This window comes from Mobula hypostoma, chromosome X1 (genome assembly GCF_963921235.1).
Source record: "Mobula hypostoma chromosome X1, sMobHyp1.1, whole genome shotgun sequence".
Lineage (NCBI taxonomy): Eukaryota > Metazoa > Chordata > Chondrichthyes > Myliobatiformes > Myliobatidae > Mobula > Mobula hypostoma.
In genome coordinates this window covers 38518832-38537772 of record NC_086128.1, presented here as the reverse complement: position 1 = coordinate 38537772, position 18941 = coordinate 38518832, and the positions used below count along the sequence as shown (strand labels likewise).

Below are 18941 nucleotides of genomic sequence, written 5' to 3'. Positions count from 1 at the left end.
CTGAATCTAAAGCATGAAGGAAAAATTGTGACAGATATATCTACACACCTTCATCTCTTATCATTAGGTCCAGGAACTTGGTTTATTGAGAGTGCTGTCATTTTCTATAATCTATTTTTCCATGTCAGATCTACTGTCTACCCTCCCTCCCCAACACTTACTGAATTCTACTTTTCTCCCTCTGTTCTCTTTCATGCATAAATAAACTTGCTGAATTTTACTGTTGTTTGTTATTAAACTCCTTTTCATTATCTGTTTCCAATGGTACACCTGTCAAATGAAAACAGCATTCACTTTGTGAGGTATTCCTCCTGTACACTCAGTGACCACTTTATTATGTACACCTGTACACCTGATTGTTAATGCAAATTTTCAATCAGCCAATCATGTGTCAGCAACTTGATGCCTAAAAGCATGCAAACACAGTCAAGGTGTTCAGCTGTTGTTCGGTCCAGACATCAGAATGGGGAAGAAATGTGATCTAAGTGACTTTGACTGTGGAATAATTATTGGTGCCAGACGGGGTAGTTTGAGTATCTGAGAAACTGCTGATCTGGGATTTTCACACACAATAGCCTCTAGAGTTTACAGAGAATGGTGCAAAAAAGAAAAGACAAGCAATGAGCAGCAGTTCTGTGGGCGATAACCCCTTGTTAGTGAGAAAGGAAATGATTAGGGGTCATGCTGGTTGAATTTTCAGTTTACGAACTGAATGGTTGAAAGGAAGTAGCTGTTCTTGAATCTGGTGGTGTGGGATTTAAGGCTTCTGTATAATCTGCCCAGTGGTAGCTGTGAGAAGATGGCAGTGCCTGGTCGGTGGGGATCCTCAGTGGCGCAGCATTTCCTGTAGATACAGCTGCTGGTTGGGAAGGATGTACCCATGAGTCCATTACTCTCTGCAGCTTCAGTGCATTTGAATTACCGTACCAGACCATGATGCAACCACACAGGATACTGTTAACAGTACATCTGTTGAAGTTTGTTAGGGTGTTCGGAGTGTTTGCGATTGCATCTATGTGCTGTGCCCAGGATAGGTTATCCAGGATGTTAAAGCCCAAAAATTTAGAGCAGTTGGCACACCTGCTGATCCCCCAAAGTAGATTGGTGCATGCCTGCCCTCCTTCGCCTTATTGAGGTCACCAGTTAGTTCTTTGGTTTTATTAGCGTTGAGCAAGAGGTTGTTGTTGTGGCACCACTGAACCAGGTGTCTTAGCTCGCTCTGTTATGTTGACTCATCACAACATGTGATTCTTCCAAGAGCAGTGGTGTCATTGGCAAATTGTAGAATGTATATACAGTCTTTGCCCTGAACGGTCTGTGGTTTATTGGATTTTGCCAAATGACTATATTTACAGAACAAGGACTGTGCTGTTTTCGATGCCATCCTTTGTTACTTAATAACTAAATGCCAATTTCGATGAATAAATGTGAGCCTACTCATAGAATTAAATAATTCAGGAAAAGCCCATCTGTAAGTTCAAAGGTAACTGAGTATTTTTGGAGTGATTAGCACATTTTATATGAAAATCATGTGAAAATTATTTTAACTCAGGATATAATGAAACCACAAGCACTTCTGTGGACTTTTCACTTTAATGCACCTGACAATTCTCTGATATCAGACAGACTCGCCTAATGATATCATTATTTGAGTAACGCAAACTCCTGCCTTAAAATTGTAATTGGAGGTCAAAGGTATGACCTATGAGTATTGTAGAAGAATCACAACAAAACACTAATAGAGTTATTGTATGTTTGCAATATTATTTGTATTTATTTCCCTCTGCCAACTTTTGAAGTTTTCACCCCTCTTTTAATATCATTAAAATTGCCACAGTAACAATTACACCTTCCGTTTCAACAAAAAGAAACTGGTTCCCTCTACTTAATTTAATTTTGTTTAATTTTTAGCTTTTTTTTAAAAAAGCAGTTTTTTTTTAAGTTAAAACTTACACTTTTGCTGTCCATATGCTTTTAGGCTTGAAATTGACTGGTCCGTTTTAAGCAAAGCCATTAATCGCTACTCTAAAATGGAGAATTTAACACCACATTAAATATTAACCAATAGAACTTTAAGTGCATCAGTTTAAATTGTCCTTTTGAGAGCTGAGTGATGGCTAACTACCTAATTATAAATCAGTAATTTTCCTAATGAGTTAATTATAGGTTATAACCAACATTACTGACGTGTATTTTGAATGTAAGAAGAAAGTGGAAAATCAGTGATGCATAAAGCACAACATAAACTATCCTAATAGCTAAGTTGGGAAATCACAGAATCATTTGAAAATTCAGCATGTATTCAAGCTTGTGTTTTTTAAATAAAAAATGAAATCTGTCTCTTACAGAAACAAATCTGACTCAACTCAAATCATACTTCAAATCAGAGCCTTTCTCCATTTGTATGACGACTGTAAATTAAATGCTCTATCATTTCATATTTTTTGTTAACATAATAGCATTATTTGCTATTTAAATAGTTAATAAAATTCACTTTGAACTTTTTTTAAAATCAGAGTACATATGCATTCTCACATACAACCCTGAAATTCATTTTCCTGTGGGCGTACTCAGCAAATCTATAGAATAGTAACTATAACAGGATCAATGAAAGATCAACTAAAGTGCAGAAGACAATAAACAGTGCAAATACAAATATAAATAAATAGCAATAAATAATGAGAACATGAATTAACAAGATAAAGAGTCCTTAAAGTGAGATCATTGGTTGTGGGAACATCTCAATAGGTAAGTATAGTTATCTCCTTTTGTTCAGGAGCCGGATGGTTGAGAGGTAGTAACTGTTCTTGAACCTGATGGTGCAAGTCCTGATGGCATCAGTGAGAAAAGAGTATGGCCTGGGTGTTGAGGGTCTTTGATGGATGTTGCTTTCCTCCGACAATGTAGATGTGCTCAATGGTTGGGAGGGCTTTACCCATGATGTACTGGACCAAATCACTGCCTTCTGTAGGATTTTGCATCCAAAGGCATTGATGTTCCCATACCAGGCCATGATGCAGCCTGTCAATACACTCTCCAGTAAACACTATAGAAGTTTGCCAAAGTATTTGATGTCATGCTAAATCTACACAGACTCCTAAGGAATTAAAAGTGCTGTCATGCTTTCTTTGCAATTACATTTATATGATGAGTAAATAGAACATGAGAAAAAAGATATAAAATACTAGTAAAGAAGAAACGGGACTGAGGTGCGAGATCAAAACTAGAATTTTTTTGTAAAAGAAGCTGATTGAAAGAGTTGAAGGTGGAAAGAAAGAGGACTATCATCAAGATGTGAAAGAAAGACTATCAAAACCAGCTACAGGATATGCAGTCTTATGAACTTTCCTAGAAGTGGGAAATGTATAGTGGGAGCACTAGCTTTAGTTACTGAAGGGTGAAATTACTTCAACGATGAAGGAAATAATAAGAGATTGCATGATTAGAATGATGAATGGAAAGGATATAAGACAGTAGTTGTCTTAGGATCATCTGGTAACAGCCATAATATAGAATATATTAATGTGGAGATTAGACAAGCATATAGTAAAGACAGAGGGACGATGTTTTCAACAAAATGCACTGAGTAGCTGAATGCAGACATGCATCAGAAGAGAAGGACAGGAGTAGACCATTGTAGTCCCGAGTCTGTTCCAGCAATAAATGAGATCGTAGTTGATCTGTGTAGCGGTTCACCAGGAGAATATGATGCATTCCCATTCAGAGCTGCAGCTTCATAGTTCCAGGGTCATTTGTTTAAGCCTGACCTCAGCTGCTGTCTGTGTGGTATTTGCATGTTAGCCCTGTGATATATGAGTTTCCAGATCCTAAGAATACACTGGTGAGTTGGTTGGCACTCTACCTTTCTCCTTAATCTTGATAACTAACAAAAAGGGATGTTAGAAAATAGATATATACAGAAAGAGAGGGAATGAAACTGGTTGCTTTGGTGATGGCCTTCATCCATGTTGTAATAATTAATCAACCAGTATTTGTTCTATATCTTTTAATACCTCTGATTAACCAGCATCTAGCAACCTCAAATTTAAATAGATCAATTATCAGTTGTAGAATAAGTTCTAAACTTTCACTACTGCATGTGGAACAGAGTTCCCTAACTTTACTCCAAAGAAGGCCTATCCCCAATATTTTGATTAGTTCCTTAGTTCTAAACTCCCCATTTAAAAATAGTTTGTCTACTCCATCACATCCCCTTAAAATCTTGAAAACCTAGTTACCTGTTTTTATAAATTAATCTTGAAGATCCAGTATCAATCCGGCAAATAAACATTATATCTATTCCTTGACTAATTCTGCATGTCTCCCCTTGGGTACAGTGATCGAACCAAGACCTTTTGGTGAATTTCCTTTGATTCCCTTAGATTACACAAAATTATGAATGTCATTACGTTATGATGACGGAGTCTATCCAGGGAAATTTGGATTGGTTAACCTGACATCTGTTATCAATAAATGAGATCCATTGTCAGGGCAGGTTCCCTGAAAATCTTGAAATTTTCCAGCCAATCATAGAGAAAAACTGTGGATCTAAAAGTAGGAACGTAAGAGCATAGGAGCAGGACTAAACAACTCGGGCCTAGCAGCCTACCCTATTCTTCAACAGTGCCATGGCTGATCTGCCCCTTCACCTTTACTGTGCCCCCAAATCCCTCATCCTATCTGATGAACTTGATTGGAGATAGAATTTATTCTGCAACAGCAGTGCACAACTTTGTCAATTCAGAACATTCTAAGGGTCACTTCTTTAATGCATAGCAGAATGAAACAATATTTCTCCTTCCAAGCGACTTGGATGGTTTCAATGCTATCTTTCACTCTTGCTCTGACATAACTTTTCAGTTCGATTCAGACAATTGAGCAAGTGGAAGCAGGAACTAGGTAAAAAGATAAATCTGGAAGTGGTTAAATCATACCAAGTTACTTTTTTTCTCTGAAAAGGTTTCATTGATGGTTTCCCTAGTTTTTGAGTACCGTGGATACAAATGAAGGGAGTACATTTAGGGTGCAGTACACCCACCTTTACAGAAGAAACAGCAGGCAAGGAATCATATCTAGGCCTTATCAGAATTAATTTCAAAATTTAAAGTAAATTTATTATCAAGTACGTGCATGTCACCATATATGACCCTGAGATTCATTTTATTGCAAGCATTTACAGTAGAACAAAGAAATACAACAGAATCAATGGAGAAACTACACACAAAGACTGACGATCAATGTGCAATGAAGACAAACTGTGCAGATACAAAAAAATAATAATCAATCAATAAATAAGTATTTCTGAGAACATGAGTTGTAGAGACCTTATAAGTAAATCTGTAAGTTGTGGAATCAGTTCACTGTTAAAGTGAGTGAGGTCCAAGTGTTTCAGGAACCTGATTGTTGAAGGGTAGTAACTGTTCCTGAACATGGTGGTATGGGATCTGAGGCTCCTGTACCTCCTTCCCGATGGTAGCAGTGAGAAGAGAGCATGGCTTGGATGGTGCTTTGCTGTGACAGGGCTCCATGTAAAATTTTTAAAAAGTTTGCAGAACCAATATGCACTGCCATTTGTCTGGGGATAATATTGATGTCTAGACATCAGAACTTTGGCAAGCTTTATGATAGGCAGGATTGTGTATGGTGGAGTGTATTGAAAATAGTTTTAAATCAGCAAATGGAAAGATAGAAAAACTCGATTATGCAATAAAGCATGGGACCAGTTGAAGAGTGGGAGAGGTATGTGGTGCTACAGATTTGATAGTCAGTTTACAATATGATGTTCCTTCCTTATTTTCCTAGAGACAAATTACTTGTGACAGCATCCATCTGCTAAAAAGAGGTCAAATATTCTCAGACACTTTTGAGTCATATAATTTCAGGCAGCTAATCCTTTATTACAGTAGCATTTCTGAACCTACACACAAATAAGGCAAAGGTGTAGTTTAAGAATAAAGATGATGAAAGCATTATCTATATAAAATACTTTAGTAAGTAGTTTTAAATCCACCCTTTAATCAAAGATCTTATGGCTTCTGTAGTATTATGGCATTTATAAAGCCAGATTACTATGAACTTTATTAAATATGGGCTCTGCAAATTCTTAACTAATCTTGGAAGAATAGATTTTCCTGTTTGAGAGTTATCTTTTTAATGCATTGGATGCCTTTGTCAATAGGAATGATGCTTAATCAGACTGCTTTGTAAATGTTACTGTTTCTCATTAAAACCATGTACAGGATTTAATGAATAACATAGCTCTAGTAGATTCAAGGCAGAAAGAGATGTTCTTTTTAGTCCCTTCTCCTTCATCTATTAAAGGTGCTAAATGATTATAAAAAGGTAACTCTTTCCCCTGGTGTCAATTCTTTCTATGTGGGTTCAGATTGATGGGATGCCATTTCATTTTTGTACACTACCATCAAAGCCACTGCCATCTTCACTGAACTCCTGCAATGATAGTTCTTTTTTTTTCCCTCTCTAGGGAGCACTATCAAGTGCAGTTCCCCTATTGATACCCTAGCTGAGAGTGACTGGTACCCTTGCGTGATGGTCATATTACTACTTAATCCCAGGAATGAAAGGGTTAACATGTTTGATAGTTCTGGGCCTGTACTTACTGGAGTTTAGAAGAATGAGGAGGGATCTCATTGAAACCTATCAAGGTCTCTATAGAGTGGAGAGGGAGAGGATGTTTCCTATAGTGGGGAAGTCTAGAACCAGAGGGCACAGACTCAGAAAAGGGAAAGGAGCAGTACTGGTTGTGGGTTTCTCAAGGAAAAAGGGAGGGAGTGCCCATCACCATAAGGAAGGTGAAGGTAACACTTCAGAAATCTCTCAGGTTTCCTGTGCAGCATGTTAGCATACAGCAACTGGTAGAGCCAGCTCTCCGATGGACTGCAGGTACAATAGTGGAATGCAAGAGAATTTTTGTACACAGCACAATCATCATGGGCTGAAGGGCCTGCTTCTGTGCTATTCTGTTCTATATTCTATGACAGTAATGCAAGTCTAGAGGTTTTTTTGCGTGTATACATTCTGTCTGTTTACATCTGGAATATGTCCATCTACAGCAATTTTAGTGAAACAGAAACTGTGCACTGGATGTAAGTGCTTTCCTTGTACTCTGAGGTATACGGTAGTAAGAATAGTGAACAGACTTTTAACTGGTTTATGCTCTGACCCCAACAGTAGAGTCCTGGGAGGAAGCAAGCCCATCTGTTTATCATTTGGTTTTAAGCCCCTTACTCTCTATAATAAACCAAATGATAAATCTAACCGGTCAGCATACTTTCTGCACTGAACTAAAATAGTTATCTCCATTTTTATTAACTTTCAAGGCATTAGTCATGGGATAGTTTAGGCAGCCATGCATGGTTCCTCTGTATTGAACAGTCTAACAGGGAATGGCAAATCAATCAACCACAGATATGTTAAACGTATTTGGAGTTTGTGAGGCAGCCCATTAAATAGTGAGCTCACAAATGGTACGATTTTTGCCAGTTAGCCAAGCAAGGCGTGGTTTTCATGATTTAATATTCATGGTAAAACCAGAAGTAGTTGTCAGTGACCTCAAACATATTTCCCCTCAAAGATTTACTGGGCATTTGAATGCAGGTTTCCTTTTCTGCCCCTTTCTACAGTGAATCCACAGTATAGTATCCAGCAATAATGCAGCCAATCACATTAAAGTAGTCTTACAGACCGTAAAATAACCAGTAAAAAGGGAATATAAATCACATTTAAAGTAACAGATAGAAATTGAGTTAACATTGAGAAATACTCTTGAGCAAGAATTGCAATATAAAAACAGTCATTTTAAATATTTACCATGTTAATCATATTAAAATTAAATTGGGCTTATGGGAGGGAATGGAATTTCATTCATATTTTCAGAGCCAGAGAGGGAGTAGAGCATTAATGATTATTCATACTTCATTCATTAAGGTTTAACATTATCATTTTGCTTTTATTGCCTGTCTTGAATACATAGAAAAATATAGATATTTATAACACATCAGTAACTGCCACTGATGTATTATGTAACAGTGCAGAGTATCACTTCAGTTATTTTTTAATTGTGGATGTGAAGATAATGGAAGTGTTAGTTTTGTAGAGTAATAACAGCAAAAACTAACTGTCATTGTTAAAACAAAATCCAAGCCAATCTATATTGATAGTTGACAGGAATATTAAAAGCTAACAGGGGAGCAATGTGAGACTACTGTGATTTCCCCCCCACCCCCTGTTTGTCTTCACTACACTGTGTTCAATTCCTCAAAGTTGAACCATTCTAATATTTGTTGTAAGTGGCAATTTTTAACCCCTGAGCTCAGGAAATGGATACTAGAAGCCTTCTGCATCATGAAGGGCATGGCATCCCAATCTTTCAATGTCAAAAATAGCACAGGTGTAAAGAGACTCAGGAGACTGGTGACACTGGAATTTGGGACAAAAAAAAAACAAATTGCTAGAGGAACTTAGCTGGTCTGGCGGCATGTGTGGATACAGAGGGGTTGTTGATGTTCCAGGTCGGGACCCTGCATCAGGACTTAGAGTATAGAAAATAGAGTCATACTACAGGGAAACATGGCCCTTAACCCAACTGGTCCATGCTGACCAGATGCCTTTCTAAGCTACTCCTTTTTACCTGTTTGGTCCCTGTACCTCTCAACCTTTCCTTTTCATGTACTGTACCTGTTGAAGTGACCAGATAAAAGGAATCAGTGGGAGAGCCTATGTTCAAACCTCAACACCAATCACTCCCAATATTTGGTGCAAGAGCACTGAATCCAATTATCCTGCCTCTGTCATGTTCAGGATGTACTCAACATAGTCTGGTATCAAATCTAAGACCATTAGATTAGATTATGAGAATACTCAGTCCTCTTTTATTGTCATTTAGAAATGCATATATGCATTAAGAAATGATACAATGCTTCTCCGGCGTGATATCAGAGAAAGCAGGACAAACCAAAGACTAACACCGACAGAATCACTTAATTATAACATATAGTTACAGCAGTGCAAAGCAATACCATAATTTGATGAAGAACAAACCATGGGCACGGTAAAAAAAAAGTCTCAAAATCCCCGAGTCGATCGACTCCCGAGTCCCCGATAGCAGGCGGCAAAAGGGAGAAACTCCCTGCCATAAACCTCCAGGCACCGTCAACTTGCTGATGCCTTGGAAGCAGCCGACACAGCTGACACTGAGTCCATCCGTCCGAAAACTTTGATCCTCCGACCAGCCCCTCCGATACAGCCTCCCGAGCACCATCCTCTGCCAAGCGCCTTCGACCTCACCCCGGCCGCTGAAACAAGCAAAGCTGAGGATTTCGGGGCCTTCTGCTCCGGAGATTCTGGTTACCACACAGTAGCAGCAGCAGCGAAACAGGCATTTCAGAAGTTTTCCAGATGTTCCTCCGTACTCTCACATCCGTCTCCATCAAATCAGAATTGTGCACGGTCCCCTACTTGACAGATAACAGATATTCATCACCGGAGAGGCCGCGTGCGCTGCCGTCGCGCCGCCATCTTCTCCTCCTCCTCATCTAGTCTAAATGCCTCAATACCATACATCTTTTATTTTCATATGGAGTGTGGCTGCTGCAAATTGACCTCACAATTATTGCCCATTATTGGACCATAAGATCGTAAGATATAGCAGCAGAATTAGGCCATTTGGCCCATCGAATCTGCTCTGCCATTTCATCGTGGCTAAACCAATTTTCCTCTCAGCCCCAATCTCCTGCCTTCTCCCCTTATCCCTTCATGCTCTGACCAATGAAGAAATAAGAGAATTAAATGTATGCTAAGCAGATAGTTAGCAGTGAATTGTATCACTGTGGGTCTGGACAAAATGGGAGACAACAGCTACAACACAGTAACAGTATATTTTCATTTGTTTTTAGTTATATTTTCTTTAATTTATTCCCTCAAAGTTTCTCCCAAGCCTCTTTGTCTGGGGAATTAGTCCAGATCATTAAGATTTTAATAGCACAAGAAAACAGAATGCAAGAATAACCTGGCAGGTCAAGCAACATCTGTGGAGGCAAAAGGTGTAAGTCAATGTTTTGGGTCAAATCCCTGTATTAGGATTTAAAGGGAAGAGGAAAGATGTCCAGTATATAGCAGAGTGAGGGTGGGGTGGAAATGAGGCTGAAAGCTGATAGGTGGAACCAGATAAGGTGGGGGGGGGGAATGATGGGCAGATGGAACCAGATGGGGAAGTGAAGAGGGGAAGCAATGGGAAAGATAAGAAAAGGAAGAAGAAACCATGGAACTAAATAGAGACAGATACATTAAGGGCATTTAAGAAACTTGGACAGGCACATGAAAGAAAGACAAACAGAGGGCTTTGTGGGAGAGAAGGGTTAGATTGATCTTAGAGTAGGTTAAAGGGTTGGCACAACATCCTGGGCTGAAGGGCCTGTACTGTGCTGTACTGTTCTATGATCTATGCTAAATAAGACCATAAGACATAGGAACAGTTAGGCCACTGCTCTACCGTTCCATCATGGCTGATTTATAAACCCTCTCAAACCCATTCTCCTGCCTTCTTCCTGTAATCTTTGATGCCCTGACTAATCAAGAATCCAACAACCTCTGCTTTGAATGTACTCAATGGTTTGGCCTACACAGTGGTCTGTGGCAATGAGTTCCATGGATTCACAACCCTCTGGTTAAAGAAATTCCTCCTTATCTCTGTTCTAAAGGGATGTCCTTCTATTCTGAGGCAGTGCCCTCTTGCCCTCGACTCCCTCACTAAGGAAACATCCTCTCCACATTCACACTATCTCGGCCTTTCAACGTCTCTACAGGCTGTACATAAGTAGGATACTGATTAGCTGTGTAGAACCAGTGACTAGGACTAGTTAAAAGTAAGTGCAGTGGTTGACATGGCAATTGGGCTGAAGGGCCCTGTTTCTGCACTGTACAACTCCATAACGATCTTGTGCCAGACAACATTGCACCTGACAGCTCTATGCAGGCAACACATACAAAATACTGGGGGAGCTTTTACATCCAAAAGGAACACCCAGGACCTCGCAATCAAAGATGTACAGCAGGGAAGCAAGTCGTGTTCAAGTTCAATTGTCATTCAGCCATACATGTACACAGCTAAACAAAATATCAGCTCACCAGTACTTGTTCAACCTGGTCTATTGCTTTCGAAGCTCTCCACGTGGCCTCCTCAAGAGTGGTGACTAATGGATGGACTGTAAGGAATTGTTTGGTGGAGCACCTATGCTCTGTCGAGCTTCCTGTTGCATTTCATTTTAACTCTCCTTCCTTCATTGCTACAGTGAGGCCAAACAAATTGTAAAAACAACAACTTGTATAACATTTGGGTAGCTTACAACCCATTCATATAGACACTGTATTTTCCAGTTTCAGGTAAAACACACACGTGTTAATCTTTTCCACTCCCTCCCTCAACTGGTCATCTGGTTCCACCAATCACCTACCGGCCTCTGTTTCACCCTCCCACATACTGCTATACACCGGCTATTTTTCCACTTCCGTCTTATACATCATGAACTTTTCAACTTGAAACATCAACTAACATCTGTTGTCTTCACAGATGCTGCTTGACCTGCTGAATTCTTCCAATGTTCTGGTTTTTCTTTTGGTTCCATATTTCAGATCTGCAGTCTCTTTTGTCAATGACCGCTGGCTGTCCTGCCCTCTAGTGTGGTGAAGATCTGTATGTTATCTTGTTATGATATTACACTTTATTGTTTACCTGCACTGCACTTCCTCTGTAGGTGTTACACTTTATCACGCATTGCTATTTTTTTACTTTGTTCTACCTCAATGCATTGTGTAAGGATTTGAGCTGTATGAATAGCTTGCAAGACAAGCTTTTCACTGCTGTATCTCGGTGCATGTGACAATAATAAACCAATTCCAATTCTAAACTGCTCTTTATTGTAATCTTGTAACTAAAGGCATATGTCTTGTAAGACCCTTCCTTTTTCACTGGCACTTACAAATAACGGGATAGAAATGCACACTAAGTGCTGGAGGAGCTCAATATGTCAGGCAGCATCTATGGAGAGGAATAAGCAGTCAACGTATCGTGCCGAGACCCTTCACCAGGACTTGCATGAAATTTCCGGGATAGAAATCCATCCATAGTCACATGTGCTAAATGTGCAAGATAGAAGTGATACACCTCCTTTCTTTCTTTTTCCATTTCCCATCTGGTTCCCTTCTCACCTTTTCTCTTCCCTCACCTGCCTATCACCTCCCTCTGTTGCCTCTCTTCCTTCCCTTTCTTCCATGGTCCACTGCCCTCTCATAACATATTCCTTTCTCTTCAGCCCTTTACCTCTTTCACGTATCACCTCCCAGCTTCTTACTTCATCCCCCCCCCTCCTCTTCATCCGTTTTCACTTATCACTTTACTTTCCCCCCACCTTCTTATTCTGGCTTCTATCCCCTTCTATTCCAGTCCCAATGAAGAGACTCTGCGTGAAATGTAGACTGCTTATTCCCCTCCATAGATGCTGCTTGACTTGCTGATTTCCCCCCACCGTTTTGTGTGTGTCGCTTAAACCTGTAAAGTGGTTCTATCATGTTTAATGTAGTGCAGTTCTGTTTATAGCCAGCAATGAAATTATCAGTAAACTCTTATTCCTCGGGATACGAACATCGGAATAGGCTTTCTTCCTGTAGCAGTTTAGATGATTGATGTCTTATTGTGGAGAGCAGAACCTGTTGCACTGCATTAAAGAGTGCATTGGCATAACATTTACCAGTATCATTAGATTCCAAGATCATGACTCTATCTGCACACTGGCATCTGACAGAGCAACAATTCTCTCCAGACTGAAATATCAATTTATCATCATGAACGTGGATTCTTGGAATACAGAGAGAAACCACAGTGTTCTCACCCAGAGCAAGAGTTCTGCCAGATAAATGAAGTGACACGTAGCTTTGAGATCATTGGTTTACCTGATGTCAGTTTTAAAACTCTGCAAACATTCATAGGTTCCTACCAGTCAGTGTTTAACACACACAGATTGCAGGCTTATTTAGAAATGTCACTGTGGGAATGAAATAACGTATGAAATGTGGAAATCAGGAAATCCAATCATAAATCAAAAGGTTTAATGGAACTCTGAGGCTGTCTTGGGCTGTCAGGGCCATAGAATGTACCCTGTAAAATAAACAGGATGTATTACAGTCATCCAGTAGCACCAAACTGAGTACAAATTGATGCAGTCCCATAGTGTAAACAAGAATTTTTACTCTATGCTTTGACCCACAAATCAACACTTGGATTATTTTGCTGAAGCACCTCATATATTTTCTGACTATAGAGTTCATGAAGGGGGTGGTGCAGAGGTGCTATGGGTATCAGGTCAGATGGGTGTTATGAGGAAAATCCTCAGCAGCTAATTAATGGGGGACAGTTCGGTTTGAGCAGATGTTTAGCAGCATGGGCTATCCAAATGAGAGGAGGTTTAGTCAGGTGGCAATAGAAGGTGGAAACAAAATAGAAGGGAGGGAATTGAAGACAATAGTATAACTTGGCATCATTGCTGATGGAAAGTTGAAGCTGGCAACTGACTTCAGTTAAGAGCTGCTTCATTATTCTTCCATTCCCTGTGTACCGCGTTGAATATTGAGCAATTGAGATCAACAAATATTGTACCCCACTTGATGTCACTGGTGATGGCACTAGTCCCTGTACTAATATGCTACGCATGCTAAGTGCCAGCAACAGGCCCTTCAAATCTAATCTAAAGATCATAGCTTTCATCATATAGTTACTGTAATGCAGTCCCCATTGCTTAGTGGTACACTGCAGACGGAAGCCATGTGACACAGGTAAGTGAAGGTCGAATAATCTATTTGCCCACCCCCATTACTCAATTTAACTCCCAGCTGGCTGAATACCTTTTCACACACATGTTGCTCATACTCATTTGTCAAAAATTACTGTAATCAGATAGATGTACCTCAAATTATCATTGCAAATGGTGAGATGAAGATTGGTTTAAATAATTGATTTGGATTCAATAACGGGAGCCAATCTCATCGTGCAGCAGATCAAATTCTCAAAGTGGCTTGAGACAGCTATTGAGACAGTGAGATCCTCCTCTGATTCTGAGAATCAAGGGATTTGTGCAAGGCAGTGCTGCTGACATACAAGCCTAATAATGGTATCAATGACCAGTAAAGAAGGCATATGGGGCTGACTTGTCTACTCTTCCTCTTATTTCATATGTTCTTATGCAATTGCAATCAATCCGTTCAAAACAGAACAGTCTCAACAGAATGGAACTGTAAATAGGACCTGAAGGATAAAGGAGGCCTTGCACTAACATAGCTACTACCGGTGTCTCGGAAGGCAACACCTACACTGCACCATCCTCTTAGCACTGTTCCAGAGTCAGCCTAGACTTTGGTACTCAAGTGCCAGGTGTGTTGATGTTAAATCCATAACCCTATAAGTTCTGTAGCAAGGATGCAACCGCTTTATTACTGTTAGAACCTTTTAACCTAAATGGATGAGGTGGTTTCTTCCCCTCTGCCATCTGATTCCTAAATGGACATTGAACCCATGAACACTACCTCACTTTTACTATTTCTGTTTTTGCACTATTTTTAATTTAACTATTTAATATACATATATACTTTAATTATTTATTTTCTGATATTATTATGTATTGCAATCTACTGCTGCCAAGAAGTTAACAAATTTCATGACATATGCCAATGTTATTAAATTTGATTCTGATTCTTGTGTCTCAAATAGTGTTTAGATTGTCCCAGGCTTGAAAGCAAACATTATCTTCATATATTGGCTTATTTTTGTTTTCTTTCTCTTTTTCAACCTCATAAAGGCTCAGTGGTTTAGTGAACAGGGATGTACACATTGGTGTGTATTGTATTTAGATTAGATTAGATTAGATTCAACTTTCTTGTCATTGATACAAAGCCAATGCAATGCAATTAGCATCTGACCAGAAGTGCAAAAGAATAGTATTATTTATAAAATAACTGTGAATAAAAAGTAAGTGCTACAGCACACAAATATAAAAGTACTGAGACAGTACAATATGGGTACAATACTGCTTAGCGCTGTGATGTGAGGTTCAGCAGGGTCACAGCCTTAGGGAAGAAGTTCTTCCTGAGCCTGCTGGTGCGGGAGCGGAGGCTCCTGTAGCGCCTACCAGATGGGAGGAGAGTAAAAAGTCCATGGTTAGGGTGAGATGCATCCTTGATAATGCTTTTCGCCCTGCCCAGGCAGCGTTTATGGTAGATGTTCTCAATGGTGGGCAATTGGGTGCCGATAATTCGCTGGGCAATTTTCACCACCTGCTGGAGTGCTTTGCAGTCCGATACGGGACAATTGCCATACCACACTGAGATGCAGTTGGTGAGTATGCTCTCAATGGTACAGCGGTAAAATTCCGTCAGTATCCTGGGACAGAGGTGAGCTTTCTTCATGCTCCACAGGAAATAAAGGCACTGTTGCGCCTTTTTGACCAGGATGGAGGAGTTCAGGGACCAGGTGAAATCATCGGAAATGTGGACACCAAGGAATTTGAAGCTTGATACACGCTCCACTACAGCTCCGTTGATGTAGATGGGGACGTGAGTGTGGCTCCTAGCATGCCTGAAGTCCACAATGATCTCCATGTTCTTCTGGATGTTAAGGGCCAGGTTGTTGTCGGCACACCATGTGGCCAGGTGCTGAACCTCGTCCCTGTAGGCCGTCTCGTCATCCCCTTTGATCAGACCAACCACTGTGGTGTCATCTGCGAACTTGATTATGGAGTTAGAACCATGTACAGGAACGCGGTCATAGGTGAAAAGGGAGTACAGAAGAGGGCTCAGCACAGAGCCTTGAGGCATGCCGGTGTTCAGGGTGAGAGTGGAGGAGGAGAGGTTGTCTAACTTAACTGACTGGGGTCTGTTAGTCAGAAAGTCCAAGGTCCAATTGCAGAGGGATGAGTTGATACCAAGCTGGTGAAGTTTGGCGATCAGCTTGGAGGGGGTCACAGTATTGAATGCCAAACTAAAGTCAATGAACAGCATTCTGATGTAAGAGTTGGGTCTGTCCAGGTGAGTCAGGGCAGAGTGAAGTGCTGTGGAGATGGCGTCCTCTATAGACCTGTTGGTGCGATAGGCAAATTGATGGGGGTCCAGGGTAGAGGGCAGGCAGGATTTCAGATGTGATAGAAGTGATTTGGATGCAATGCTGTAGAAGGGTCTCATGGAGGACCTCTAACTTGTTTTCTGTATGTATAGATTTGTAAAATATTCAGATAATTATGCAAATGTCCTGTCAATTCTAATTCTGAATCACTATAATTAATTAATCATCTCTGCTCTGCATTTTCATCTTGTACAAATATATTTTACTCTTGAGTTATGCTTGGCTTCTTGAATTTAAAATCTGTACTGAGACAGTGACCAAGGGGTACTTGTGCATATTCTGTCTTTGCGCCTGATTTTTAAGCCTTAAAAATAATAACCTGATTTGCTCATGGTTTATTTTCCCATAGCTCTGGAATTCATTCATCGTGTTAATGTTGACACGTATTGATCACAACTCTGCTGAACATTTCGACCAGAAGAGAATAGAATTGTAAAGACAATTTATCACAGGCATTATTTTTTCCCCAACAGTGGCTTTTCACAGTCCCACACTGAAGATTAAGAAGGAGCCACAGAGTCCCATCTCTAATCCAAGCCTGTCCTGCCGACATAAGCAACCATACCAGTATGGCAATGGGGAACAGTGCCTTTATGCCAGGTTGGTGTTATGCAGTAATTATCATAAGCTTCATAGAAGTAATTTTGGGGAGAGAGAAGTTCCTTTTGCAATGCACAATCAAAAAGAAAACAACCTTTGGTTTTATAGAGGAGAGGCTGGGAATGTAAGAACAAGGTCATTTGGTGTCTAAGTGAAAATGGTGACAGGAATGGATGTCAGAAATCAGAAAACTACCTAACATAATCTAAATTATGACAAATGAAGTGATCTAAGCAAAATTACTGTGAAATTAACCCTCTTCCCAGCTATTTTACACAGAATGAAGTTGGCTGCAGCAAATGCTATTGTGCAGGACTCAAATCCGTCATTTACAGCAGATCCTGCATTTTTATATAATATTTATTTTTAAAAGTTATTTTTCTGCTTGTTTTTTTCTTATGACAAGCTATAAGTAAAAGCTCAGTTTGGCAGCACCAAAGAATCTTTGAATTTTAGTGTACAGAAGGAAACGTTCAGCTCTTCAAGACTGTGCCAGCCTCTATATCAGAGCAATCCTATCAATCTCATTCTCCTCTCTTTCCCCACAACCCTAAAAATAATTCTTCCAAAAGCACTGATTTTCTCTGTTTCCACCACCCTCACACTAAGCAATCATAAACCTTTTTTGAGTTTGAAGGAAGAAGGAAGATAAATAGAGTAGTTTACTTAGCATTAAGATACTAGACAACTGGAGAAGCAAAAAAGTATAATGTTGTGGAAGTGATAAGATGGGAAACCTTAACCTGATCTGAATGTTCTAAATGAATACATCACCTTTTTGAACTTTGGATGTTATTGTCATAACATTGCAGTTCCCGATGTTATGACCCGATTAAGTCCATCAATGAGTTATTTCTGTTTTTGCTTCATCCTCCTGTGTTTCAGCTATATAAAAATACATGATCAGTCTGTGTGGAAAGGAATCTTTTATAAAGGAAATCATAGAACAATGGGTGGCCTTCACATTGCTTCAAAATATAAATATCGTTTTCACATCCGCAAAAGAGTCTCCTTAATCGTTTCCTTGGGATCCATTTCTGATTAAAATAATTTTTAAAATAACTGGAATGAAGTTTTTTGTTCTCCCAAGGAAATGGAACTTTTTGATAATTCTGTTGTTCACCTGTCAGCAACTTCATTCTGCTTAAAACAGCTGGGGGTTAATTTCACAGTAATTTTCCTTAGTTCACACTAATCTGAAAACTGTTAGAGAAGGTGTCTCAGGATATGCCTGCATTACAAAAATAAAGATTTTGGCATTCAATCACATGTGGTATTTATTTAATGTAAGAGCTAGTTTAAACAAAGCTTGTAACTGGAGTCTGGTCATTACAGTACATGAATAGTGTTTCAGTCAGACTGAGAGATGCAAGTTTCAATGACTATCTCAACCAACTTCGGCCTTTCCAATGTATAGTTTATCTGATACCCCCTCAAGATTTAGAGGAGAAGGGTGTGGAAATTACTTCCAGCAAAAATCAGCAAACTTCAGCAGGTTGACCATAGAGCAGTGCAGTACTGTGCTTGGGAGATGTCTGCAGTTTAAGTTGCATATTCCAGACTAACAGTGCTTTAGCAGAAGTTTTGCCACAGGTTGAGGAATCACGTGGCAAGGTAACAGAGCAAAGTTACAAAGATATGTCACCACATTCTACTTGTGGATCGGGTTCCTGACTCTTCAGGCACAGACTCAACGCAATATCTTCCTCAGTGAGTCGTAGGTTCGACAGGAGGTGATACTGTAACACATGGCATTAAGATGCAACTCAGCTTTCACTGAAATGTTTGCTCTAACTTCATGAATGGTAGCACAGACTGAGAGGAAATGAATTGCTGTTAAACGTACATGCCTATTTTAAACACGATTTAGCAAAATTTAATATCTGAAGTCTTGTAACCTAATATTGTTGATACTAGATTTCAAATGCCACCTACCTTAAACACAGCAGAATGCTTGTCAAGACCGGCTGTGTTTCCTCGATGGGGATCATTCATGAGCTTAACAGGAATAGAGAGGATGCTGTTGCATATGTTTAAATTTCTCCTTGCTGCTTCCAATATTTTTATTGCATGTTTGGCTTGGTCGGTATTTTGTTTTTCCCTATGCTTTCTTGTACCGTCAGTATTGGAATGCACCACCCATAGATCTTGTATTTGA

General features: G+C 39.7%; 1 protein-coding gene across 4 annotated transcripts in view; it reads left to right on the top strand.

The window, feature by feature from the left end:
- The window catches only part of etv4 (ETS variant transcription factor 4), a 117527-nt gene that overhangs the window by 39966 nt on the left and 58620 nt on the right, over positions 1-18941 (top strand). For all 4 annotated transcript variants that reach the window (XM_063036973.1, XM_063036969.1, XM_063036971.1 and 1 more), the window contains one exon: positions 16657-16783. In XM_063036973.1, the coding sequence (XP_062893043.1) occupies positions 16657-16783 (127 nt within the window). The remainder of the gene's footprint in view (positions 1-16656; positions 16784-18941) is intronic.